The sequence below is a fragment of the Heteronotia binoei genome, chromosome 3 (genome assembly GCF_032191835.1).
Source record: "Heteronotia binoei isolate CCM8104 ecotype False Entrance Well chromosome 3, APGP_CSIRO_Hbin_v1, whole genome shotgun sequence".
NCBI classification, from domain to species: Eukaryota; Metazoa; Chordata; class Lepidosauria; order Squamata; family Gekkonidae; genus Heteronotia; species Heteronotia binoei.
The window spans coordinates 69,900,033-69,927,148 of record NC_083225.1 but is presented as its reverse complement, the minus strand read 5'-3'; the positions used below and the strand labels follow the sequence as shown (position 1 = coordinate 69,927,148).

The 27,116-nt window shown below is 40.8% G+C and overlaps 1 protein-coding gene across 1 annotated transcript in view; it reads right to left on the bottom strand.

Annotated features, from left to right (window-relative positions):
- Positions 1-27,116, bottom strand: part of MOSPD2 (motile sperm domain containing 2) — a 39,678-nt gene that overhangs the window by 10,932 nt on the left and 1,630 nt on the right. Inside the window, exons 2-9 of the mRNA XM_060233998.1 lie at positions 26,685-26,748; positions 16,867-17,022; positions 13,238-13,324; positions 12,288-12,442; positions 11,520-11,580; positions 4,393-4,431; positions 3,704-3,828; positions 1,356-1,526 (exon numbers count right to left, since the gene is read on the bottom strand). Of these exons, the coding sequence (XP_060089981.1) occupies positions 1,356-1,526; positions 3,704-3,828; positions 4,393-4,431; positions 11,520-11,580; positions 12,288-12,442; positions 13,238-13,324; positions 16,867-17,022; positions 26,685-26,748 (858 nt within the window). The remainder of the gene's footprint in view (positions 1-1,355; positions 1,527-3,703; positions 3,829-4,392; positions 4,432-11,519; positions 11,581-12,287; positions 12,443-13,237; positions 13,325-16,866; positions 17,023-26,684; positions 26,749-27,116) is intronic.

Here is a 27,116-nt window from a genome sequence, read left to right as displayed (position 1 = left end):
GCACCCAAGTGCACTTCTGTTTTTAACACTATCCTCAAAATACTAGTGGGAGGGGCTGTGGCTCAGTGGCAGAGCATCTGCTTGGCATAAAAAGGTGCCAGGTTCAATCACCAACATCTCCAGTTAGAAGGACTAGGTAGGAGGTGATATGAAAGACGGACCTTGGAGACTGCCTGAAGAGTTCAAGTAAACAATACGGACTTTGATGGACTGAGGGTCAGATTCAATATAAGGCAGTTTTATGAATTCAATACAATGGAAGTAATTAACATATACAAGGTGGGGTGGGTTGAATGGGAGGGGATGGGAGAAGGAGCCTGACCCTAGCCAACTCAGTGTCTGGGATAGGTGTCAGGTGTTTTCTTTCTTCTATTTTTGCCTCAGATTATAATCAGTTTATTTGTGACCACAGAATTTAATGGAGGCATTGAGAACAGCGACTGCCCTCACCACCATAGCTTCGCCTTGAGTCATGCTTAAGTGTGATGGAATGTATCCAATAGGAACAATGTGGTGGAAGCCATAGTGCATAAATGAGAAGTATAACATCTGATGAAGCAGACATATTTAATAGCCTAGGAGCAGCATAGCAGACACAGCAGCAGTGCTTGCAGTACAGTGAATACAAACATGAAAGATCTTGAATATGTACTCTCAGGTGAAACAATTGCCAAGCCATTGAGGAAAACATGTGAATGATACAGGTATACCTCAGTGGATACCAAGTTCAATGACTAAAGCGTGGCATCAGTATAAGCAGGTAGGGCATGAGTATTTTTGGAAGGATTAAGACCAACAGTAAATGGCGACAAGAGCAACCGCAACATGGCTACTCAGAAGACAGTGACATAGTCAAAGTTCAGGATAGAATCACACTGTAGCTCAAAAGGATACTCTGACTACTACAGAACCAGAACTTGAATTCTGACAGGATAGAATCACACTGTAGCTCAAAAGGATACTCTGACTACTACAGAACCAGAACTTGAATTCTGACAAGAGGGCTTAGTCAATCACTCCCAGATTTAACATTCAAAGTAAAAATTGGGATAATAAAGGAAAAATAAAATGACATACAAGCAGAAACTTCTTTCTGCTATCCAACCAGGGCAGCATTCTGTGCAAATTAAAGTAGCTCGGCAGCAAATGAGAAGCAGTTTTATAGATCACTTACAGAACATTCTAAGCATGTTTATTCAGCATGCTTATGACTTAGCCTGAGGACTGGGTTGATTAACTATGAAAGGAAAAGAAAAAACCATACAGTTGCTCCTTATACTTTATTCAGCTTTCTAGATTAACAGTAATCATTTAAGATTGTCATGTTTTATATGTTCCCCTCAGTTCAAAGATACCTTTTTTGAACTGGATCCTTGCTCTTCATTAGCATCTGCATTCTCCTTATTGTCCATGTCTATCTCTTCTTTGCTTTCAGTTTCATCTTCACTAGTAATAGGTCCGTTTTCACACAATGGAGTTTGAAAATCATCATCCACCAGTGGAGGGTAACTGTACTTGAAGGTGTCCTATGACATGAGGAAATCAGAGTATGGTTCAAGGGTGTAGAACCACCATCTATCCAATAGTGCAGAAAAGTGCTATCCTACACCTACTTTAAGAACCATTTTGGATCTCATTTGTACATTTTAAGCAAAATAGTATGTGCCTAGGAGAGGTTTAAGCTCTGCAGATAATAACCTGCTGGTGATCCCTGGCTCTAGAGATGTCTGGCTATCCTCAACCAGGGCCAGGGACTTTTTGGTCCTGGCCCAGACTTGGTGGACCTTAAACAATTCCACAGGACCTGTAAGGCAGAGATGTTCCACCAGACTTTTGGTTGAGGACAACAACGGTTTTCTACTGTGGCTGGCACCCTCTCTTCTCCTTCCCATAATTTCTGACTTTACGTTCCCTCTCCCCTGCCCAGATAGTGGCCAGGTAGTCCAGAACTAGGTTGGAAAACGTACAGGGATGCGATCTCAGCCTTCTTTTAATCTGGTTTCTTCAGTTTTTATCCAATTTGTTATATTGAATTTTAATGCTCTGAACATTTGTTTTATGGAATTATGCCTCCTTCTGTACATTGCCCTGAGTCTGGCATAAGCTGGGATAGGGTGATTAATAAACTGAATAAATAACAATATTGTTACATCCAGTTTACTTACTGATTGTAGATTAATATTACAAATAATTCAAAACATTTTACCCTGCCATTGATAGTAGGTCCGAATTTCAAATACATACATGTATCCTTGGTCAAAGGCTTCCACCCCAAACCACATTTGATTTGCATTTGACCATTTTCCATTATTACATAAATGTCAAATAAGGAAAATAATCCTTATATTGTTTTTTTAATTTGCCATCAAGAGCAAATGAGATTTGCAGCCAGAATGCTGCTTGATATTTTCACTGGAGAGGTTTCCAGTCCTGAAGAGCTAAATCCCTGTTCTTGCCTCTTCAAGAGCAGAAATTATTGCCTCAGAAACAGGCGAAGCTCTGGCTATGTGAAGCATTCAAATGAGCTGGTCCTGTCTTCCCTAGTTTGAAGCCTACATGTGCCTATGCACCACCTACTGCTGATTTTCAGCTTAGATGGAAGAAAATCAGGTGATCAAAAGATAAACTGAGTATGGGACTGGGTTTGTAGGAAAGCCTGAGGAAGAGCAGTAAAGTAGGGCACAAAGGGAAAGCTATATAGAAGCTAAGTTTAGATAACTGCTGATCTTAATCAAATACTCTTTGGTTTCTGAAAGCATAACAGCAACATAGAAATAGCTATTTACTGAATGTCTTTGACAGGACTCCATTCATAACCACACCCCACTTATTCGAGTGCACTTGTAAGTGCTTTATTACTAGTTATGTAGAAGTGGGTTGACTGTGGTCATTCAACCATATGTTTCCATTAAGGATTTGTTATACCTAATAAAGGAGTTTGCTCCAATGATTTTCCGCCAAATTTTACAGAATCTTAACCAAGAAAGGGTACTCTTCCCCACATTCCCAGTGACTGAAGATCAAACAATGAAGGGGAAAATAATTTGGTGCACACTTCCACAACCCCTGAAAACCAGACAACAAGGGACATCTGCATCCATTTGTTGTTGCATTATGAAATAGAAACCCCTTTCAAAACTACCATTCTGTGGCAAAAAAGAAATGTTTTGGGCATATAGTCATTTAAAAGTGGTTCTGTTATTTTTTGTTTGCTTCAGCATTCTAATACACTTCCTGGAATCCCAAAATATCAGGGCATACCAAGGGATTTTACAGATCACAATCAATGGATTCTTCAAAATCAGTTTGACAGGGAGGTGGGGAGGATAATATCCAATTTAAAAATCCATCCTAACAGGAGTTGCAATCATCCTTGCTAAAAATAAGTACATTTTATCACAATCCTAATGTTAAATTAATTACCTGCACTCTATGAAGATAATATACTGTGTCTTGCAACTCTACTCAGCTACATTTAACCTGTTCTACTGCTGCAAGGTGTCTCCTGCAAGTAGAAGAGCCTCCTGCATCAGTGGACTGTGCCTTGCACTGAATGACAGAATGTATCATCTTCAAGTGACATGAATAATAGGACACCTGACCACCTCAGTTGTATGGTTATCACTGCCCCTTCCATACATTATCTGCAAAAAAATATTATTAGGAATTGCACTAAGAAGTTCTGACACAGTAATATACTTACAGTTCCTCCCATATGAGGTGGCAGATATTCAGCACTGATATATTCCTGGACATCATTCTTACTGACTGTCTTCAGAAAACCTACTGCATCTGGACCAAGCCAGGTTTTCACAAGCTTAAAAGCAGCTGGATAAAAATAAAGTAGGAAAAAGTTTCCTTTACTCAGTTCACAATGCACAGTTATTTATTAATTCATTTATTTAATTGAATTTCTAGCCTGCCCTTTTCTGCATAGCAGGGCTCAGGGCAGCTTACAATGATGTTTACAAAAAATTAAAACAATTGAAACAGTCAATACAATATATAAAACCTATATATGTATGTCAGAGTATTTAAACATGAACCGCGAGTACTGTGCTAACAAATAATAGGCAAAACTATTTTAATAGGGGGCGCATGTAGATGTTAAAATTTCCTATGACTTGGATTTTATTTAGTGCAAATGGAACAATTCTTACAGCTGAAGCAAACTTTCCAGCCTCTATTCTCCCACTGCCACCTACTGGGGGAGCATGTCAGAGCCCATAACCCCCAGATCCCCAGAACCAGGAGAGAGAGATGAGGGGATATGCAATGGGAGGGAGGAAACTTACAAAACAAAAAAACACTCAATTTTTTTCAACTAGTGCAAGTATCTTTCACAAGCAGAAAATGGCCAATCTACTTGGAAAATTAGACTTTTAAACTCACCATTCAATATCCAGGGCAATTCAAAAATCACAATTTTTGCTGCAATGACAAAAGAAAAGAGTTCCCAACTCAGTTAGTTTATGCATACTGCCCCCTTCTCACTAGTTAGTAAGCAATACATACTGCGTTGAAAACTCATTTAAGAATTAATTTGTTTTAAACAAAGACATAAACACACACGCCTTCTTCCACTTTCAGATATAGGCATATATGCATGCATATGTATGAATGAACACACATAGAAGAATACAATAATAATAATATTTAATTTGTAATCTGCCCTCCCCGCCAAAGCAGGCTCAGGGCAGCTCACATAGCATAACAAAATACAAACATTACAATAATAAAAGCACACTGGTTATATAATAAAATTACATATTACGGTTCACTTATATATATTATTACATTAAAACCATCTAATTAAAACCATCAAATTCAATTCCAACCATTAGTTTGGTGCTACAATCTTGATGTTACTCAACTTATAATTTTACGTGGCGACGGTACAATAGGTTCCACATTAAGAAAAAGCCAGCTGATAGAGGGTAGTCTTGCAAGCCACGCGGAACTGGGTAAGGCTCTGCAAGGCCTGCACCTCTTCTGGTAATTCCACCAGTGGGAAGCTGTAATTGAAAAGGACTTTTCTCTTGTAGCTTTCAGTTTGGCCTCCTTCGGCCCAGGGATTGTCAATAGATTTTGTGAACCAGATCTCAGTACCCTCTAGGGAACATATGGGGAGAGACGGTCCCTAAGGTAGGCAGCTCCTCGGCCATATAGGACTTTAAAGGTAATAACCAGCACCTTGTAACGAATCCGGCACACAACTGGCAGCCAGTGCAGTTCCCGCAGCCTCAGCTGCATGTGCTCCCACTTAGAGTCCCAATAACAGTCTGGCTGCCGTGTTCTGCACTAGCTGCAGTTTCCGGGTTTGGCACAGGGGAAGCCCCATGTAGAGGGCATTACAGTAGTCTAACTTCGAGGTGACCGTTGCATGGATCACTGTTGCCAGGTCGTCGCGCTCCAGGAAGGGGGCCAAGTGCCTCGCCTGCCTAAGATGAAAAAAGGCGGATTTAGCAGTGGCTGCTATCTGGGCTTCTATCGACAAGGAAGGCTCCAGTAGCACCCCCAAGCTCTTGACCTTGCACGCCATTTCCAATGGCGCATCATCAAAAGCTGGGAGGGGATTTTCCTTCCCAGGCCACCACGGCTCAGGCAAAGGACCTCTATCTTCGCTGGGTTCAACTTCAACCTATTCAGCCTGAACCACCCTGCCACAGCTTGCAACACTAGGTCCAGATTTTCTGGGACGCAACCAGGCCATGCATCCATCAGTAGATAGAGCTGGGTGTCATCAGCATACTGGTGACAGCCCAGCCCACACCTCCGGGCAATCTTGGCACGGGGTGCATGTAGATGTTAAACAATATTGGGGAGAGCACCACCCCCTGTGGCACCCCACAATTAAGTGGATGCCTCTGGGACAGTTCTCCCCCAAATGCCACCCTTTGTCCCTGACCATCAAGGAAAGAGGAAAGCTATTGCAAGGCCAGTCCCTGAATCCCCGCGTCAGCGAGGCGGCAGGTCAGTAACTGATGGTCGACCGTATCGGACGCAGCTGATAGGTCTAACAACATCAGCACAGCCGAACCACCTCGATTCAGATGCCGTTGGAGATCATCCACCAGGGCAACCAGCACTGTCTCCGTCCCATGGCCTGGGTGAAAGCCAGACTGGTGGGGATCTAGGATAGAAGTGTCACAGAAAACTGCAACTGTAACGCTACTGCCCTCTCAATAATTTTGCCCAAAAAGGGCAAATTTGTGACCAGCCGGTAATGTGTCAATTCAGTCGGATCTGATGTAGCCTTTTCAGAAGAGGGCAGACCACAGCCTCTTTAAGAGGTGTTGGAAAAAGTCCAAGAGGAATCTATTTACTATGTCCTGTATAGGACATCTAAGCTCCCTCTGGCAAGCTTTAATTAGCCAGGAGGGGCACGGGTCCAGATAACAAGCTGTTGGGCGTACAGCAGAGAGGATTCTATCAACTTCCTCCAAACTGAGTGTGTCGAAGTGATCCAGAACTGGACCAGAACACAGAAATGGGGCCTCAAGTTACATACTGTATCCAATGCAGCAGGGAGGTCGTGGCGGAGCAACACAATCTTATCTGCAAAGAAATTCCGCAAAAGCCTCACAGCCTATCTCTAATTCCCTAGCATTTGGCCTGCCTTGCGGCACTGTTGTAAGATTCCGAATCGTGCTAAACAACTGCGCCAAGCATGAATTTGCAGATGCAATCTTGGCTGCAAAGTAAATCTTTGTGGCTTCGACTGCTATCTATAGGACCTCAAACTCTTTACAAGATGTTCTAGTCGCTTCGTCTCGAGTACGCTGCCATTCCCGCTCTAACCATCTGAGTCCTCATTTCAGCTGTCGCAGCTCCGGGGTATACCACAGGGCCAGCTTAACGCAAGGGCGCAGAGGGCGTCGAGGTGTGATCTCATCAATGACTCTGGAGAGCTGGCCATGCCAGGACTCAACCAGATCATCAAGGGAGTCGCCAGGGGGCCAGAGGTCTCGTAGAGCCATTTGGAACCGATCAGGGTCCATCAGACTCTGCAGGCAAGCCGAAACAAGCTCGCCGCCCAAACAGGCTTGGGGTGGAACATCCACATGAGCCTTGAGGGCAAAGTGGTCCTACCATGGCACCGCCTCCACAGTAATATCGTCCACCAAAACCCCAGCCGCAAAGATCAAATGTGCCCTACCTGATGAGTGGGTGATGTAAGGAATTGGGAGAGTCCCAGTGTCACCATAGATGACACTAGGTCCATTGCCTAACTAGAGGCCACATCGTCAGCATGGACAAGGAAGTTGCCCAGGATCACAAGCGTTGGGTACTCCAATGCCCTGCCTGTTACGGCCTCGATCAGGGATGGTAAGGCGCTGGCTGGTGCATTATCAGTAGTTATGGGGAATGGAAACTATAAAGAAGAGATCTAGAATTTACAGTACATAGTGGATGTGCTTGTAAAAGCCACACACTTCAGAGCTGAACACTGATGATGCATTTTGAGAAGTGTAACAGGAGAGACAGCTGCATGTTGGTTACATACATCTACCTGTGGCATGCACACATCCTGATTTAAGTGGCTTGTGGCATATGACAGCACTCTACAATCAATGCATAAGCACACGAGTTTGCATATTCACCTTGGTGGAACAGGAAGTACCTTAATTACAATTCTAGGCACTCCTTCCATTAAAACAAATGGGGAAGCAGCTTTGCACATGCATAATTATAGGGATGAATATTAGTGGGAAACACAATTTAGATCAAGTTTTCAGGCTAATTTTTACAACTATTTGGCTTTTACAGGAAATTACTTATACACTGTATTTGCTCACACTCGCCCTGTTGCCCTTTCAGAGTTTAAACATTTTTTATAGTGAAGAACATTTTTTGCTCAGATAACTCTGTGAAGCAAGCAAACAGATTCATCAAGTATGTACAGTATGTCACAGAAGTGAGTACACCCCCTCACATTTTGTAAATATTTAAGTATATCTTTTCATGTGACAACACTGAAGAAATAACACTTGGCTACAATGTAAAGTAGTGAGTCTACAGCTTGTATAACAGTGTAAATGTGCTGTCCCCTCAGAATTATGCAACACACAGCTGTTAATGTCTAAACTGCTGGCAACAAAAGTGAGTACACCCCTAAGTGATAATGTCCAAATGGGGCCCAAAGTGTCAATGTTGTGTGGCCACCATTATTTTCCAGCACTACCTTAACTCTCTTGGGCATAGAGTTCACCAGAGCTTCACAGGTTGCCACTGGAGTCCTCTTCCACTCCTCCATGACATCACGTAGCTGGGGGATGTTAGAGACCTTGCGCACCTCCACCTTCCGTTTCAAGATGCCCCACAGATGTTCAATAGGGTTTAGGTCTGGAGACATGCTTGGCCAGTCCATCACCTTTACTCTCAGCTTTAACAAGGCACTGGTCATTTTGGAGGTGTGTTTGGGGTCGTTATCATGTTGGAATACTACCCTGAAGCCCAGTCTCCGAAGGGAGGGGATCATGCACCGCTTCAGTATGTCACAGTACATGTTGGCATTCATAGTTCCCTCAATGAACCGCAGCTCCCCAGTGCCGGCAGCACTCATGAGCCCCAGATCATGACATTCTCACCACCATGCTTGACTGTAGGCAAGGCACACTTGTCTTTGTACTCCTCACTTGGTTGCCGCCACACACGCTTGACACCATCTAAACCAAATAAGTTTATCTTGGTTTCATTGGACCACAGGACATGGTTCCAGAAATCCATGTCCTTAGTCTGCTTGTCTGCAGCAAACCGTTTGCAGGCTTTCTTGTGCATCGTCTTTAGAAGAGGCTTCCTTCTGGGACGACAGCCCTGCAGATGGTTCAGATGGTGTCAAGCATGTGTGGTGGCAAACAGGTGAGGAGTACAAGCAAGTCTCCAGACCTAAACCCTATTGAGCATCTGTGGGGCAGTCTGAAACGGAAGATGGAGGTGCGCAACGTCTCTAATATCCACCAGCTATGTGACATGAAGTTCTGGTGAACTCTATGCCCAAGAGGGTTAAGGCAGTGGCCACACAAAATATTGACACTGTGAGCCCCATTTGGACATTATCACTTAGGGGTGTACTCACTTTTGTTGCCAGCAGTTTAGACATTAATGGCTGTGTGTTGCGTAATTCTGAGGGGACAGCACATTTACAGTTATACAAGCTGTAGACTCCCTACTTTACATTGTAGTCAAGTGTCATTTCTTCAGTGTTGTCACATGAAAAGATATACTTAAAATATTTACAAAATGTGTGGGGGTGTACTCACTTCTGTGACATACTGTATGTAGAATAGCAAGCTCTGGTTGCCCTGACCAGGATAGCCCAGGCTAGCCCAGTTTTTGGTAGTTAAGTTGGGTCAGCCCTTGTTAGTACTTGGATAGGAGACCAAAGAATACGAATACCCGAATCACTATGTAGAGGCAGGCAATGGCGAACCACCTCTGAATTTCTCTTGCCTTGAAAACCCTGCAGTGTCACCATAAGGTGACTGCCCATTGATGGCAAAAGAGCTTCTGGGGGCATCGTAGTGCCTGATGATGCATTGCCTGGTACCAACTTCTCTTTTGGTGATAAAATAAAATTTTAAAAGTCTTAATGGAACAGAAAATTGGTGGTGGTCGGGGAGGCTTTAGGTTATTCTCCAACAACTTACTAACTAGAAAAAACTGATCTCATCCTTGTACACTGCAGCTGTATGCTTTTGGCTTGGGATACAGCCTCTCTTAATTTCCTGGGCTTGAAAACCTTTTACTGTAGCCACACAAGGAGCACTGTAGCCTTTCTTGGGAACCAAAGCCAAACAGCACTTCTTCTCCAAAGCAAATAGTATATCCCAAATTTCTTCCACTTCCTCGGTGTAGTAGGCATTTCAAAAGGAGGCTTGGAACTTCTCAACATGTGTCATTTGTATTTTTCCTTTGAAAGTCATTTTGTGGTGATGCCCAGTACTGATTGGAGCTTCCCAGTCAACAGTATTCCAGTGTCAGACAAACTACATGCTGCTCTGGACCATACACCAATCTCAGAGGTAACTCTTTAGGGGGAAGATGGGACTGGAAAAGCCCTAGTATAAACATGACACAGTACATTTTTATGCAAAGTTTAGCTAGCACACATGGGTGGCTTATCAGAATAATTCAGGAGATGGCCATCCTACAGGGAATCAACAAACCAACTGGAGTCAGAACTATTTGGGGAAATACACCCCCTCCCCACTGCACTGAATGGCTGTCTGTTAAAATTTGTGACAGGGTGTACTTAGGGGTGTACTCACTTTTGTTGCCAGCAGTTTAGACATTAATGGCTGTGTGTTGCGTATGCTCAAAAAAAGCCCTGGATATAAATAAATTAAAACATATGGTACTGGGCTTAATTCATTAATACTCCCTTCAGTTGTACTTCTTCGGGAGAATGTATATAGAAGTGGCTATACAACTTTCTCCTGGTCACTGGACATCAATCAAACATTGTCTCCGAAGGACAGCAGGAAGATGTATGTTAGTTATCTAATGTTTTAGGTTCCATCCATAGTTTCAAGTTCCATCACTGTTTCAAGAAATATGTATAACTCTGTAAAGGCAACTGTACTGGTGTCTGTTATTCAACAGGCAGATATCTGAACATGTGAGCAGTGACTCATGAAAGCTCATACCCTGCCACAAATTTTGTTAGTCTTTTAAGGTGTTCTTGCTCTTTTCTACTGCTACAGACTAACATGGTACCCATCTTGTTTTTGCTGTTCTGTTAGTCATCTTGTGATTAAACAAGGCCATCAGCAATAACCTAGCAGGGTTTTTTCCCTACTGCATCATTACCTTTGATTTAAGCATCAAGCAAACGGTGATAACCAAGCACAGGTAGAGAAACCATCCATTTGTGACAGGTAATATTTCAAGGCTATGCTGCAGGCATGACACCTATGAAGAATAGTTTCTCTTGATCGAAGGAACTGTGATTGCAAAATACTACGGAGTCATTTTGTGCATGAATGAATGAGCAAAGCTACCTCTCAGAGAGAGCTGAGCCACCCTTTTCCCACTCTTACATGTTTGCTGCTCATTTTACAGACACAATCAACAGCCTGGATTTGGGTACTGGCAGTTCAAGTGCAGGGCAAGAAAGAGACTACTGAGGCATTCAGACTGATCGGACCCAGAAACAGAGATACTTAATCCAACTGCAATTGACTGATGATGAATCATGTGCACAAGCAGGCTGTAAAGTATTATGCCATTAGGGGCCAATTTGTTTCTCTGGTGATGAGGATACCTTGGGTGTTGTGTTCAGAGGACAACAGATGGGTAGGCAGCATAAAAAGCTACAATAATTTCAACCCTGCTCAAGAAATATAACATATATATACAAGCTAAAAGAAAGCTACCACCCCATACCCAGCCTTGCTTTTTCTAGAACTTTAGTTTCGTTATTTTTAGATATACTATATTTGGATAAAGGAACCTGTTTTCTGACATATTTTCCTTGATATTCTAGGCATGTGGTAAAATGATGCTATCATACTTACAGAGAAAATTAGGATAATAGACTTTAAAACAGCCAATGATGTACCGGACAAAATCCAAGTCCTGAAAAAAACACACTGTCTATCAATTTAAGCAAAAATATTTAAAACCTACTAATAAGTAACTTTAAAAACTGTTAAAGGTTAAGCACAGTAACAGTGATAGTGTATTATCTTCAGGCACATATGCAATTGCCTGTGTGTGCTGAACCCTCTTTCAACTTACAAGTATATGACACTGTGGACTGGAAAAAACTGTGTGGGATTTAATTGATCTTTGGGTATTGAAACAGGACAGATCACAGATCTTCATGATCGTACATAATTTACAATGAGGCACCAAAAGTAAACGTAGAATGTGCAGTCAGGATGCAAGCAACTCTTCTGGAATACAGTAACATGGCTGGAAGCTAGTAGGGGCTTGCTCTTTTCCCAGGGCTAGTGAAGTGCTCAGATGAGTTCTGAGAACAAACTAAAAAAATCTGGAATTTCAGTGGGATTCAGATGCAAAGCAGAGGTTATGGTTGCTGTCACTTTGTTATTTAAGTGCTTCAATTAGTCTAGCTTTATTAAACATTACTGAAGACCTAGTTAAGTCTGTGATCTCTGAACTGGTTAACCCAGAACACTGAGTTTTATGCCACTGGGAAATGAACTCATCTGTAGTACTTTAGATAAAGGGCTTGCAAAAATTGGCTGTTCATGAAATTTCTACCTAAAGAGCAATTTTCCAGACATGCAAACAAAAAAGACACAATAAAAAGTGCTCACCATGTTACTTAGTCCAGTTTCAGCCATATCAAACACTACAGTCAATGGTTTCCCATGTTCCCTCCTGGCATAGCGCTCTAGCCAAAAGGCTACCAGTTTCTTTTTCTCAAACTGCGTTTTAGCATCTTTTGTATGCAGTTTCACTCTGAACCAAACTAATCAGGGGGAACCCAACAACATAACATGTTTGTTAATTACTTTCTTTAAACAATATTTTCTAAAAGAAATTCTCAAACGAGAATGCAGAATATACAATTTGAAATTATGACATGAAAATGTTAAAAAACCAAATTATTAAATATGAAACTATAAAAAACATTTCCCTTGTCACATTACACACTGCTTTAACATATGACAAATACTGAGAAGGACACAGATAATCCAAGCTCACTGAACCCCTTTAGGAGGGACCTTTCTGCTATAAACTGGGCAAAAAAATTTTTGTATCCATTTGCATATGATCTGAACAAACACCAGACTCCTAATGAAACTGCAGCTCTCTCAAGCATAACCCACTTCCCACTGCAGTGAATGAATCAGACTTACTTATTCTAATGTAATTGGATTGTACCATCAAGCAGCCTGGTTTAAAAAATCAGTGATTCAGACTTCAGCAGGAAAACTGCAATCATCAGGCAAAAGATGGACTTAGTATATTAAAGTCAAAACTATATAGGTCAGATCAATATGAGTACATTCAGACCTCAGAAAGATCTACAAACTTACATATACTGAAGGCATCTTAAGATCTTTTGTAACCTGCTGAAGTTCTTTTAACCGGTGCTTCTTTATAATAAAATCTCATTATTTGTTCTTATATATTTCAACACTGCCCATAAATTTAGGACCCCACAGTCAATTACTCTTGGTGCTTGTTTTAGTTTTCTATTCTAACAAAATGTGGTTTTTTCCCAAAGGAATAAGCACATGAAATGGCAAATATGACTTACATAATTTATGGCCTTCCTTATCATAACCATGCAGATAAAGGGTGCCAATTTCAAACAGCCAATTTGGAAGTGAAGATTCTATCAAGTCTGTAGAAAGACAAAATTTGTAAAAGTAGTTTCCATCAATCATACTATAGCTGCAACAATAAATACAAAGTGAAATAGAAAGCATTCTATATTTGTTGAAAGAGCTGCGAAAAGGGGGGGCACAGTTTCTTCTATATCACAAAGTTTAGAAACAGAACTGCCCTTCTCATTTCTGTACAAGAGTATTTTAGATCCCCAAATCACTGAAACATGGGAAGGGATTAAAAAAAATGTGATTGCATCTAACCAGTCATGAGATCCCAAAACGGGCCCTTCTCTATCTGTAGCCAATTACCCCCAGAATTCAGAGGACCCCCAGCAACAGCACTAGGCACAATGTGAGGCTGTGAAGAGGGAGGAGGGAGAACTGTGGAAAATCACCCTCTCTTCTGACAGCCCTTCCATCAGTTGAAAATGATCGCTAAGACACGAATTCCGTGTCATCTGGAGTTACGTGAACCAAAAATGTAAAGAGGATTCATGCTCAGTTCTCTATCTAGCAACGATGTCTTGAGCATGTCCTAAAAAGTAAGGTGCCAAACATGGAACAACACTCTATCTGCCAAATGCATTCATGTAGCACCAAAAAATATGGTTTGAGCATACTACTAAAGCGAGCCAGAAAAGACACAGGCAGAGATGAAAATATAAACCCACAGTTCCATATAAAGTGATTCAGACTACCAAAAGAACTAAATAAAACAGGACCACTTAAACATTTCAAAGGAAGTTGATATCCATGAAAAAAGTTAAGTATTAGGAATTATTTCCAAGTAGAAAATTTTGGTCTGGCTTAACTACTTTACTACTACAGAGAATGATTAAAATGTGGAACTCACTTCCAGAGGATATAGTGAGGGTCACAGGAATAAATAGCTTTTAAAAAGCATTAGATTGATTCATGGAGGAAAACACTATCAATGGCTACTAACCATGGGAACTGAAAGGAATCTCCACAGAGGCACTAAATCTCTGAACTCCAGAGCCAGGAGGCAAGATCAGGGAAAGTCTCAGCCTCTATGCCCTGCTGCTGGCCTTCCAGAGAAACTGGTTGGTCGCTGCGTAAGATAGGATGCTGGCCTAGATCGACCGTTGGTTAGATCCAGCAGGGTTCTTAAGTTTTTATGCTTAACCAGGTCTACAGGATTTATGGTAATATTGCTTCTGTATATATTGGGATCTATATCTATACACAAAACTATTATACGTATTCAACTCTTTGCCCTCCCTTTTGATGCAATGACTGGATACATTTTCTCATTTTATAACGCAATTCAATTGGATCAAGGAATGGCTTTTCTTATATTATATAATGTTTTTGCAGTAACCCAGGAGAAATATGTATAAGTTTATATGCTGATGGACAAAAGTTATTAAGGAAGACTCAGCATGGGTTCTGTAAGGGAAGATCTTGTCTCACTAACCTGTTCTTTGAGAGGGTGACCAAACATGTGGACAAAGGGGACCCAATAGATATTCTTTACCTTGACTTCCAGAAAGCTTTTGATAAGTTCCTCATCAAAGGCTCCTAAGTAAGCTCAAGAGTCATGGGGTAAGAGAACAAGAGAGCCAGTTTGGTGTAGTGGTTAAGTGTGCGGACTCTTATCTGGGAGAACCGGGTTTGAATCCCCATTCCTCCACTTGCACCTGCTGGAATGGCCTTGGGTCAGCCATAGCTCTGGCAGAGGTTGTCCTTGAAAGGGCAGCTGCTGTGAGAGCCCTCTCAGCCCCACCCACCTCACAGGGTGTCTGTTGTGGGGGGAGAAGATATGGGAGATTGTAAACTGCTCTGAGTCTGATTCAGGGAGAAGGATGCGGTATAAATCTGCAATTTTTTTTTTAATCTGCAATTTTTATAAATCTGCCATTTTTTTTTGGCTAATGTCAAGTCTGCTGTAATTCTCTGTGTAGTTAGATAATTTCTTTGGTTCAGGAAAAGGATCCTGGGTAAAAACCACACTGTATGCCAATGCTGCTAGCTCGAACTCTCCTCTCCCCACTCCCTCCCTTTGTTATGTAGCAATGCTTTGAAATGGGAATATGGGAACAAGATTGTGGAGCCTTCTCAGAGGAGCGTGGGGGGGAAGTGGTGCCAAGAAGACGCTCAAGGACGACCTGAGCCTGAGAACGAAAAAGTAACATCAATGTGTGAATGTGCCTTGCATAGTGTGCCCCTCCCTTAAGAATTCCTTTGATGTACACCTTATATGATTGCTTTGTTTGTATACTCGCCAGTCTCTCAACCTCGTTCTATAGTCTAACAACATGTTACAATAAACTAGAAACTTTTTATCAAAAAGGTCTCGTTATTGAAACATCAGACTTGACAGCTAATAGGAAACAGAGTGAAAATGGGAAATTTTTGCAGTGAACGGTGGTAAGCAGTGGGGTGCCATGGGGTTCAATACTTGGTCTGATGCTTTTTAACTTATTCATTAATGATTTGGAGTTGGGAGTAAGCAGTGAAGTGGCTAAGTTTGCAGATAACACTAAATTGTTCAGGGTGGTGAGAATCAGAGAGGATTGTGAGCCACTCCAAAGGAATCTGTCGAGGCTGGGTGAGTGGGTGTCAACATGGCAAATAAGGTTCAATGTGGCCAAACCAATGAATATTGGGGTCAAAAATCTTTTATAAATACAAGTTGATGGGGTGTGAACTGGCAGAGACTGACCAAGAGAGATCTTGAGGTCATGGTAGGTAACTCACTGAAAATGTCGTGACAGTGTGCGATTGCAATAAAAAAGGCCAATGCTATGCTGGGAATTATTAGGAAGGGAGTGAAAAACAAATCAGCCAGTATCATAATACCCGTGTACAAATCGATGGTATGGCCTCATTTGGAGTACCGTGTACAATTCTGTTCACCACACCTCAAAAAAGATATTATAGCATTGGAAAAAGTGCAGAAAAGGGCAACTAGAATGATTAAAGGGTTGGAATACTTTCCCTATGAATAAATGTTTAACGCGTAGGGCTCTTTAGCTTGGAGAAACGTCGACTGAGGGGTGACATCATAGAAGTTTACAAGATTATGCATGGATAGAGAAGGTAGAGAAAGTAGTACTTCTCTTTCTCACAATACAAGAACTCGTGGGCACTCAATGAAATTGCTGAGCAGTCAGGTTAGAATAAAAGGAAGTACTTAGTCCAAAGGGTGATTAACACATGGAATTAACTGCCACAGGAGGTGGCAGTGGCTACAAGCATAGACAGCTTCAAGAGGGGATTGGATAAACATTTGAAACAGAGGTCTATTAGTGGCTATTAGCCACAGCATATTGTTGGAACTCTCTGTCTGGGGCAGTGATTCTCTGTATTCTTGGTGCTTAGGAGGGGCAACAGTGGGAGGGCTTCCAGTATCCTGACCCCACTGATGGAGTGCCTGATGGCACCTGGGGGTTTTTTTGGCTGCTGTGTGACACAGAGTGTTGGATTGGATGGGCCATTGGCCTGATCCAACATGGCTTCTCTTATGTTCTTATGTTGTAGCAAGCACTCCAGTAAAAATGATACACTTGCAATTAGGTTCCAGGCATCTTACCATGAACGGCAAATTCCTTCCTCCACTGAAAGCTTTCATCAATCATCTTCAGTGTTTCATTCACTGAATCATGTCGCCATAGCAGAAAGTTATCAACCCAGGCATCATCTTGCTGCAATCTCTCCACATCTCTTGAATCATATGTATCTGATTTTTCTGATGAATAAAATATATAACATGAGCATCTGGGACATAAGGCAAGTTTTCTAATAATTTAAGGGGTAGTACAAGGAGACAATCTTAACTTGATGAACCTATGCCAGGAACAGCAAAGACGTGATGGTCCTGTTCTACAATTTTTTACAACACTAAATAACAGGATGACTGTACATAAGGATAACAGCAGGATGGGTCCATCCAGAAACACTCAGTAACACTCAATCTCGCACATTCCCTTCCTTACTAGAGCCCCTGTCCTGCAATTCCCAGAAGAGGTCTTTGGTGCGGACTGGTTTCTTACCAGCTGAAAAGCTGGTTGGATTCCCTAGAGAGATCAGAGCCTTCAGTGTGGAACGAATGTGTTGGTTCAAATGACCTTGAAGTTTTCTTTTTACACCCCAGGGTATGTAAAATCCACAAACTAAGAATGTGCATGAAAATTCCAATAGAACAAACACCAAAATATAGAAACACAGTATTTAGAGACAGATAATCTTGCACATAGGAGGTGGGCAAATTATTTCATCAGGAAACCACCAAAAGAGTTGAAGGTAATCCACTAAATTTATATAATCTAGTATCATTAGTATGGATTGAAGCGCCATTAGCATGGTAAACATCAGATCACGTATGTTTATGTAAATATGAATCAATGAATCTCTCATCTAATGAAAGCTATAAATGGCTGATTATTGCACATCATCTTGATTTACCCTATGATGCTCAAAAAGGGTTCAGAAAAGCAAGTTTCAGAAAAGAATTCCATGTTGAAAAATACAGTAAACCCTCTCTAATTGTCAAACATTTCTGTTACTTATAATAATGTACAAATGTAAAATTGATATTCAAAATTATAAGCCAGTATTTCAAGGTAAAACATTTAAATAACCTTAAATTTAAAAGTAATTACACACAGCTCATTCTCACCTATTTTCCAAGCATTTGGAGCACAACATTAATATTATACACCTGATTCCAAATCAATTTAAATGTAGAATTCTTTAAAATGAAGCCTGTAAAAATTTAGGTTGTTTGTGCCAACAAGTAACTCTGGAAGCACAAGCTGTTTATGGACTTTGAGAATACCCACTCTGACAAAACCTATGCAAAAGATAAATCTGGAACTGAATGACCATGAACAATTTTAATTCAAGTTTCCCCACAAATCTAAAAAAAAACCCCTCTTGAATCCTCTCTCCTATTCAATGAGTACCAAGCAACAAAGCACAACTGCATTGTAACTTGCTGACAAATACATGCACGAACCCAGGGGCAGGGGTCAGCCAAGATTAGCTATTACCAGTGGGACCCAAATAAACTTACTCTAGCATTTATTTGGAAGTTCTTAAGTAACCTAAATCTTTGTTTGTTGTTCAGTCGCACAGTCGAGTCCAACTCTTTGCGATCCTATGGAAGAAGTCACGCCAGGCCCTCCTGTCTTCCACCATCCTCCAAAGTCTGCTCAAATTCGTGTTTGTTACATCAGTAACCCTGTCCAGCCATCTCATCTTTTGCCATCCCTTCTTTGCCTAGTCTTTCCTAGCATCAGGATCTTCTCCAGGGAGTGCTCCCTTCTCATTTGGTGGCCAAAGTATTTGAGCTTCAGCTTCAGCATCTGACCTTAGGACTGATTGATTTGACCTTCTTGCAGTCCAAGGGACTCTCAAGAGTCTTCTCCAGCACCACAGCTCAAAAGCATCTATTCTTCAGCACTCTACCTAAATAGTGTGGTGCTTTCAGAGCAATTGACTATTAATTTTCCCTGATTTTTCAAAAATTGATTCTTATGGGAACAAAGTTTGAATCCAGTTGTACCTTTAAAACCAACAAAGTAGGGATGGGCACGAACCAGTTCACAACGCAAAATCTGGCATGAACTTGGCCCAGTTTAGAGCCCCTGGACTAATGTTTGGGGAAAGGTGCCTTCCCCAAACATTCACTAGACTTTTGTCTGATTCAGCTGTTTGGATCATTTAAACCTAACAGCTGATGAGTGCAGCCTCTCTGCTGTTAGGCTGAAATAGCTGTTGAGCCATTTAGCCTAACAGCTGATGGGTGCACCTCCCCCACTGTTAGGTTGAGATGGCTGCCAGCTTCAAAGGGTGGGGGAGTGAAACCAACAGGCATTAAATGCCAGTCATTTAACCCTTCCTGGGAGATCCCTCCCCATTCTCCCAGCTGAAAGGGGATCTGAACTAGCCAGTTTGGTTTGGGGTACTTTTGGTTCAGTTCTGGCCTTGGTTCAAGGCCCACCTCGAAACAAAACTTTTAGGTTCATGCCCAACCAAGTCAGTGCATGCATATGAAAGCCTACATCCAGAATAATACTTTGTTGATCTTAAAGGTGCTACTGAATGGAAACTTCTGTTTTGTTGCATTAGTCTACCCGTCTGAACAATTCCTTTGTGAACATCTGTGTCACAACTGAATGAGCAAAAAACAGCATAACTTATAATCCATGACTGCAAGCAGGAAAGGCAATACAAGACCTTACCTCTGAAAGAATAAAAATAATTTGGAGAAACAGTGCAGGGAGAAATTAAAAACACTGCAATTGTATTTATTTAAATAACATGACTGCGTAACATTAACAGTCAATAACCGACAGCCTCTGATCCAAATCTCTCCCAGTCGTCACTGCAGGGCTAAGTTAGATAAGATGCAGGGATACTGTTGATCACGTCTTATGTCTTAACCCAGTTTGTCCATTCTATAACTGCTTCTGACATTTAGAAGGCAAGAAACACCTTTTTAGATGGAAGAAGCAAGAGTGCCATGCTCTCAGGAAGAGATAAGGATATATTCTTGTGTCCTCAGATCCTTTTCTCTGCCCCAGAGAGAGAAAGGAAAGGGATTGATGTACAGCCAAAACAGGCCTCAGGGGTGTCAAACTCATTTGTTATGAGGGCCAAATCTGACATAAATAAGACTTTGTCAGGTTGAGTCATGTCAGGTTGGGCCGGGCCATGTGTGTACCTATTCATGATTAAGTAGCAGAGATATAAACTTTATAAAGGACACAAAGATTTTTTTTAAAAAAAAAAACCTTAAAACATCCTTAAAATATTAGCACTTGGTCTTAACAGTGCTTTCTTTGTATTTCTCCCATGGGAAGCTCTGGCTCTTTCCTTTCTTCCCTAGGAAACCAGGAGGGGGAGGAGCCTCAGCCAATAGAAGGAAAAGAGGCTTGGCTCAGAAGCTCTGCTGTGCCTGGCAAAGCAAGCTATCCCTCCCCCCTTCCTCCCCAAGGGAGGAGCCTCAGTCAATGGAGAAAATAGAGGTTTTACTCTGTGGCTCCTGTGCAATTGAGCAAGCCTGGCAAAGCAAGCTGTGATGCAGAAGGAAGCGAGAGGGAGAAGGAAGCAGATGACAGCCAGTTGCTCGGGGGCCTGATAGGAGCACTCCAAGGACCTGATTTGGCCACCAGGGTCACATATTTGATACCCCTGCCTTACAGCTTCCATGAAGAACTTGGCCTACAAACTAGGTCAAAATACTCAATCCCTTTTAACTCAGAACTATGCATATCTCCAAATCATATATCCTATTACTTCATTAGACACACAGTAACAAGTGCAACTGTATCAACCTAGTTAACACATTTCTCAACCATGTTCATGGAAGTCATTAACAAAACTGCCACTGGACTATTTTCAACTGCAGATGAATTGCAACATGAGGGAAAATACTTGGAGACTAGGCATTGCAAAACTTTTCTGAAATTTAGTTCAAGTGTAAGCAGCAAGATGAATGAAAGATAAGACATTTACATTTTCCTTTCTTAGTTTTCTAAAAACAACTTAAATATCTTTAAGGTTATAATATTGATAATCACCAAGGGCAAATCCATATATACGAAAAGAATACTAACATGAAAATAACTAGTTTATTTCATAGATGCGACAGAAAAAAATTAAATCGGTTGCTACCACAGGAAAATTTCTAAGACTATTGTATAAAAGTGGCATATGCTGTTACCTTAATATCAATCATTATTAGAGATTAAATGTTCCATATTGACAACTGACATGTAATAGAAGATATCTGATTACAGTAGACTTCAGGAAAAGGGAGAGAAGAGGCTTTTACCCCCTTTCCCAAACTTACATCTCAGGTAACTTGTGAAAATCACTTTTCACTGCATATAAAGAGGGGAGGCAAGCAGCATCACACTTAAGCCACTGCCCTTCAAAAATGGTGGGACTGTTAGAGCACATAGGCTGCCTCGACCATCCATTCCTCAACTCCACAAGTTGATTATGACAAAGGAACACAGAATCCATTTGGTGCATCCACCTTCTGTTCAAAAGAGGTGCTAAAAGGAAAAGGGCAGGTTCCTACTAGTAATTCTACCTGAGCAAAAGTAGTTATGGGTAGCACCCTTTTGTGACATGACATCAACTCTTGAGGCCTATCTGGTACCACCTACAATGGCATCTGGGTGGCAGGCCGGAGAACTTCTGTTCACACAAGCATGAAAAACGCCACCTTAATGCAGAGCTGATTTCCCACAACCAACCAGAAAATGGAGTGAACAGCAGCTTCATATGGGATAGTCCGATCACCAAGTGTCCTCAGGCACTTCCAAGCCAAGTACTGTAATAAGTAGTGACTTTGTCGGAGCTTTCATTAAAAGAAAAATCAGAAAGGAATTCAGGTTTATACTTATGCAGGTAATTTATAGACAGAAAAACAGGACAACATACACGCATAATTAGGACTATCAACAGGCCTGCAGAAAAGGTTCCTGTCCCTTTAACAGGTTACTTACTTCCGTGACATGAAGAGCTTCAATTGGGCATTTCCATACATAAAGTCTCTATTAAAAGAACAGAACACTTCTCTTGTGGCTTGTTGGCAGTCCTAATAATGGCTTACAAAAAATCAAACAAAACACAATACTGCATAAATACACTAACCTACAACACAGAAACCTTAAAAAGGCATGTTAAAAAACAAATAAAACAGAATGATTATACTAGGGGCTTAAATAGGTTCTTGAAGCAGGGAGTTCCACAGTTCAGGGGTGGCCACCAAGCAGGCCTTTGTGTGAGCCTCTCCCAAACCTACATCTCAGGTTTCCACAGCAGAGGTGCACAGCCAGCCTCACAGCATTAGGAGAAACACATGAAACCAATTCAAATACTATAGATGGTAGTCATTTAGGGCTTTTGAGGTCAGAACCAGCACTTTGTATCAAGCCTAGAAAGCCTACTAAACAGCAAATAGGCTGAATGCGTTTTTTGTACTGAGCCCCCATCAGCATTCTGCTGCTTTCTGCACCATTTTCAAAAGGCAGCACATTAGGTAAATCCAATCTGGACGTTACAAAAGCATGTGATATTTAATACTTTAATTAGGGAACAGATTATGCACATTATTCTGAGGATTTCATCATTAAGAAGAATGAGTTTGGAATTTTTTTCAAGCTGGCAGAGGTTTAAAGGAATTAATATGTCCACATAATGACCTTAAAAATATCCAGGGGCTGGATACAATGACTACTGTATATTACATATCATTAAATATGCACACCTGCTGTAATTTTCACACTAGTGAATGTTGCATTAAGCACAATGATTTTTAACATGTACAAATCAAAGCACGGACTTGCTGTGGATCCCATCTGTGGCACCACAGGAAGGGAGGAGGCTGAGAGGGCATTATGAGTAGTGCTTGCCAGACTGAGGGGGGCTAAGAGCACTGGCAGCTGGGACCTACCCAACCTGACACCAGACCTATCAGCGATTGTGATTTAATTTCTCACTGCAATTTATCAAGATAAAAAATCTTGTCAATTAATTGACCTTGGTTATAACAAGTCTTGATTCAAGGTGCATGGATTTTAACGTTGGCAAAGTCTGCGCCTTCCGTTCTCCCTTCAGCAAAAAAAAAGTAATCCAGTTACAATTTCCACTCTGATTATTTTCTCTCTCTGCACAAGAGTAAGTAAGTAAAATTTTATTTGTATCCCGCCCTTCCCGCCTAGGCAGGCTCAGGGCGGCTAACAGCATTTCATACATATATAATAATTAATATAAAACTTTAAATTTAACCATAAAAACTTTAAATTTAACATCATTTAAAAACCAGTTAATGTACTTAGTAGTAACAGTGTTTATTGTTTAAGTAAAATGCAAGTGAAAAATTAATTTCACCCTTTCTTTTTTAAAAATCTGATACAGCAATATGAAAGGCAAGCCAGACAAGTTTTGGTGAGCAGACTTACCAGAGGGGAAGAGATAACAGCAGAGGACTCTTAAGGAAGCTAGCAAGAGTGCTATAAGCTGGGGCCTAATGGGAGGTGTTGACCAGACCAAAAAACAAAACAAAAACCCAGGGAAGAGCCATGATGCACAATGCCACAGACAACCCACTCCCACACAAAATACTTCCCCATGAAGTTGGATTACTGAAGTCTTATACAATCACATGGTACAAGGCCCATAATTTTCTTCAAAAGACATGCATGGTAACAAAAGAGATGAGATGTATGGCAGAAAGGAGAATTAAGAACAATTCTTAGCCTGATTATGATAGCCATGGAGGCTACTGAAGTGGTAGATGATTAGAGTGAGAGGTCATTCCATTTATTCTCTACAGAAAGCAAGTTTCTCTGACAGAATCTCTAACAATACTTCAGCTGTTAATATGGCAACAATAAAGAAACAAATGTGTTGGTATAATAATGCACAACTTTCCTGTTCTAACCAAGCACTACTAACATACACTTCTGTGTGAAGATAAATCGGATCACAAAAATTTAATAATGGTTTGGCCCAAACAGATTTTTTAAAAATCTCAATTCAAGTGAAATACTAAGAACAAATATCTTGCAGAGAAAGCTAGGTTTATTTACTGCACATATAATTTACTACTTCAGCACCTTAATTACTCTTTCATGTAAAAACAATCCTGACAAATTGAAATTTATCTTTTAGTTTCAATTCTCCTTCTGTTTCTCAACAACATACCAAACAGGTACCAGATATCAGAAGTTATTTCACTCATTTAGACATTCATTTGCCTTACTGTCACTGATAAGAATAATTTCCAGGCAAGGAAGCTTTAGGCTGCAGTTCTACTAAATTATACCCCACTGAGATCAATGGGGCTTGGTTCCAAATAAACTCAAGACATCACTGAGCTCTTTTAAGAGGTGGCTTTTTCCCACAAGCAACACATTACTATGATAATTTTGTGAGCAGGTGGGATTTATTCAGATGGCTATGAGTTGGTTATGAATTGCAACTGGAGGATCCCTGCAGGGCATCTGCAAAATTAGATGGGTGGAAGAAACCAACAGCCACCTTCAACCTAAGCAGTTCCTCAGTTCAGCTGTCTAATAGTAGAATCAGGACATAAGAGCACATAGCTTTCTTCTTACTAAGTAGTAGCTAATTAGTGAAGACTTTGCACATGCCATGATGGATCACCTGAAATAGAGCAATCTTTTAACCATGCAATTGATAGCAAGCACCTGAAAAATTGCTGCTGAAAAAACAGCTAACATGAATGACCAACATGAAATCTCTGCATTTAAGGCACTTTCAGGTGGGTAACTATATTGGTCTGAAGCAAAAGAGCAAAATTCAAGTCCAGTGGCACCTTTAAGCCCAACAAAGTTTTATTCAAGGTGTGCAAGCACATTTCTTTGGGTATATTGAAATGGAAATTACCAGTCTGTATATAGAGGGTGAGCAGAAAATTAGAATACAAAATAATGTTTTAACAGATACAAGAACCAAACAGGAATAATGAGAGAGCCAGCATGGTATAGTGGTTAAGAGCAGTGGACTCTAATCTGAAGAACTGGGTTTGATTCCCCACTCCTTCACATGAAGCCAGTTGAGTGACCTTGGGTCAGTCACAGTTCTCTCAAAACTCTTTCAGCCCCACCTACTTATCAGGGGATACATTGTGGAGACAGGAAGACAACCTTAGATTTATACCCCACCCTTCTCTCTGAATCAAAGTCTCAGAGCAGCTTACAATCTCCTTTATCTTCTTCCCCCACAATAGACACCCTGTGAGGTGAGTCGGACTTAGAGAGCTCTTGCAGAAGCTTCTCTTTCAAGGACAACTCTGCAAGAGCTATGGCTGACCCAAGACCATTCCAGCAGCAGCAAGTGAAGGAGTGGGGAATCAAACCTGGTTCTCCCAGATAAGAGTCCGTGCACTTAACCACTACATCAAACTGGCTCTCTATAAGCCACTTTGAAGTTCTTTCAGGTAGAGAAAAGCAGAGTATAAAAACCAACTCTTCTTCAAGCTAAGTTTATATACATTAACACACACACACCAGACTTATACTATTTGCTGCATTACATTACAATCACTACTCCAAATCTACTGTTCTAAATAAGAAATACAATAAAATAAAGATGTATGGCCCTTTTTTGTGAGAATACAGATGTAAGGGCTGAATGAGATTAGCATATGCAGTGAGATAACAAGCCAATATCCTGTTAAGTCCTGGATTTTGTTTTTGTTCTCAATTTTGGAATAACTTGTAATTCAACAACCTGCAACAGTAGATTGGAATATATTTATGTGGTTTTGTGTCAGAGAAGACATAACACTGCACAATAAATCGTCCCATCTTAAAGAAAAGGATGCTGTTAGTTACCTCCATGCTTGAGACAAGATGGATGAAGTGCAACAAGGTCTTGGTTAATTACTCTCAATATTCCACAATTAAGAAGGATACATTTACCCACCAATCTCCAATTTTGATATATTTATTTACTTCACTATGTTTTCCCCTGGAATTAAACCCAAACAAATTATGATCATATAAACTAAGCTTGTTATTCTTGTTTGGCCTTTACATCTGTTAAACATCTTCATTATGGTATATATACTAATTTGCTGCTCACCTTCTACCTATATGTATGGACTGTTAACTTCCATTTTAATGTACCTGAGGTGTGGAGGTGCATGCACATGAAAGCTTATACCAGAGGTGGCCAAACTTGGTTAAGAGCCACATAAAATAAACATCAGATGTTTTAGTGCTGCAAAACATACATGTCAGATGTAAGCAGGTAGGTAGAAAGAAAGAGCAACTTTAACTTTAAATGCATTTTCCAAGCTGGTTGTCTTGGCTTGGAAAAGTGATTTAAAGAGAGAAATGCCTTCTCCTAGCTGGCTGATAGGGCTTCGAGAGCCACATGTGGCTCCTGAGCTCAGTTTGGCCACCCCTGGCTTATATCTTGAATAAAACTCTATTGGACTTAAAACTCTATTGGATTTAAAGGAGCCAGTGGACTCAAATTTTTAGGCACTTTGTTACACAACTGCACTTCTTCCTGATATAACAGCTGGCTTTGCAATACAACTTTTAAAATTACACTTGTAGAAAGCACGTTCTCTTTTGTAAAAACTTCTGCTGTACAATTGGTAAACCAACAATCTCAAGGTCAAGGGCTTTACATCCAAAAGATAAGCAAAAGCAAAGTATCAGAGTAAAAGGACAGCAAAACATTAGAAGGAAACATCAAAGTTCAATTCACACAACTACATTCTCTCCCCTTCCCCCCCCCCCCCCCCCCGCACAATGAAGTAGTCCCATTCAAAGCACAACATCTATGGATAATGGTACAACTCTGCCCACAGAAACAGCTATAAGCCATCTTATATTTTAATACAGTACCAACCTGGGATGTATTCTGTCTCAAAACGCTGTCTGGTCTCAGTTATTAAAATAGCCCTATTGGCTTGCTAAAAAAGAAGAAATATAAATCATTCAATGGCAGGTACAATTCACACATTTTTATTATCCTCCACTGTACATAGTGGGTACTTAAAAGAGGCAGGAGATCTTCCTTATTCCTGCTTCTAGTAATACCCAAGTTAAAAACAGGAACAGATTTTCCATCACAACATAAATGATCACCAAAAGGTTCACCAGTGCCATGAGTCTCAGCCTCATTCCAGTTTTAGAGTTTGTTAAGACGATACCAACAGGTTATTATTTATTAGCTGAATTTATATTCCACCCTCCCCAGAATGGGTTCAGGGCAGATTACAGTCAGGTTAAAACATTAGATATAATTAATTAAAACACAACATGTACAGCAACATAGAAG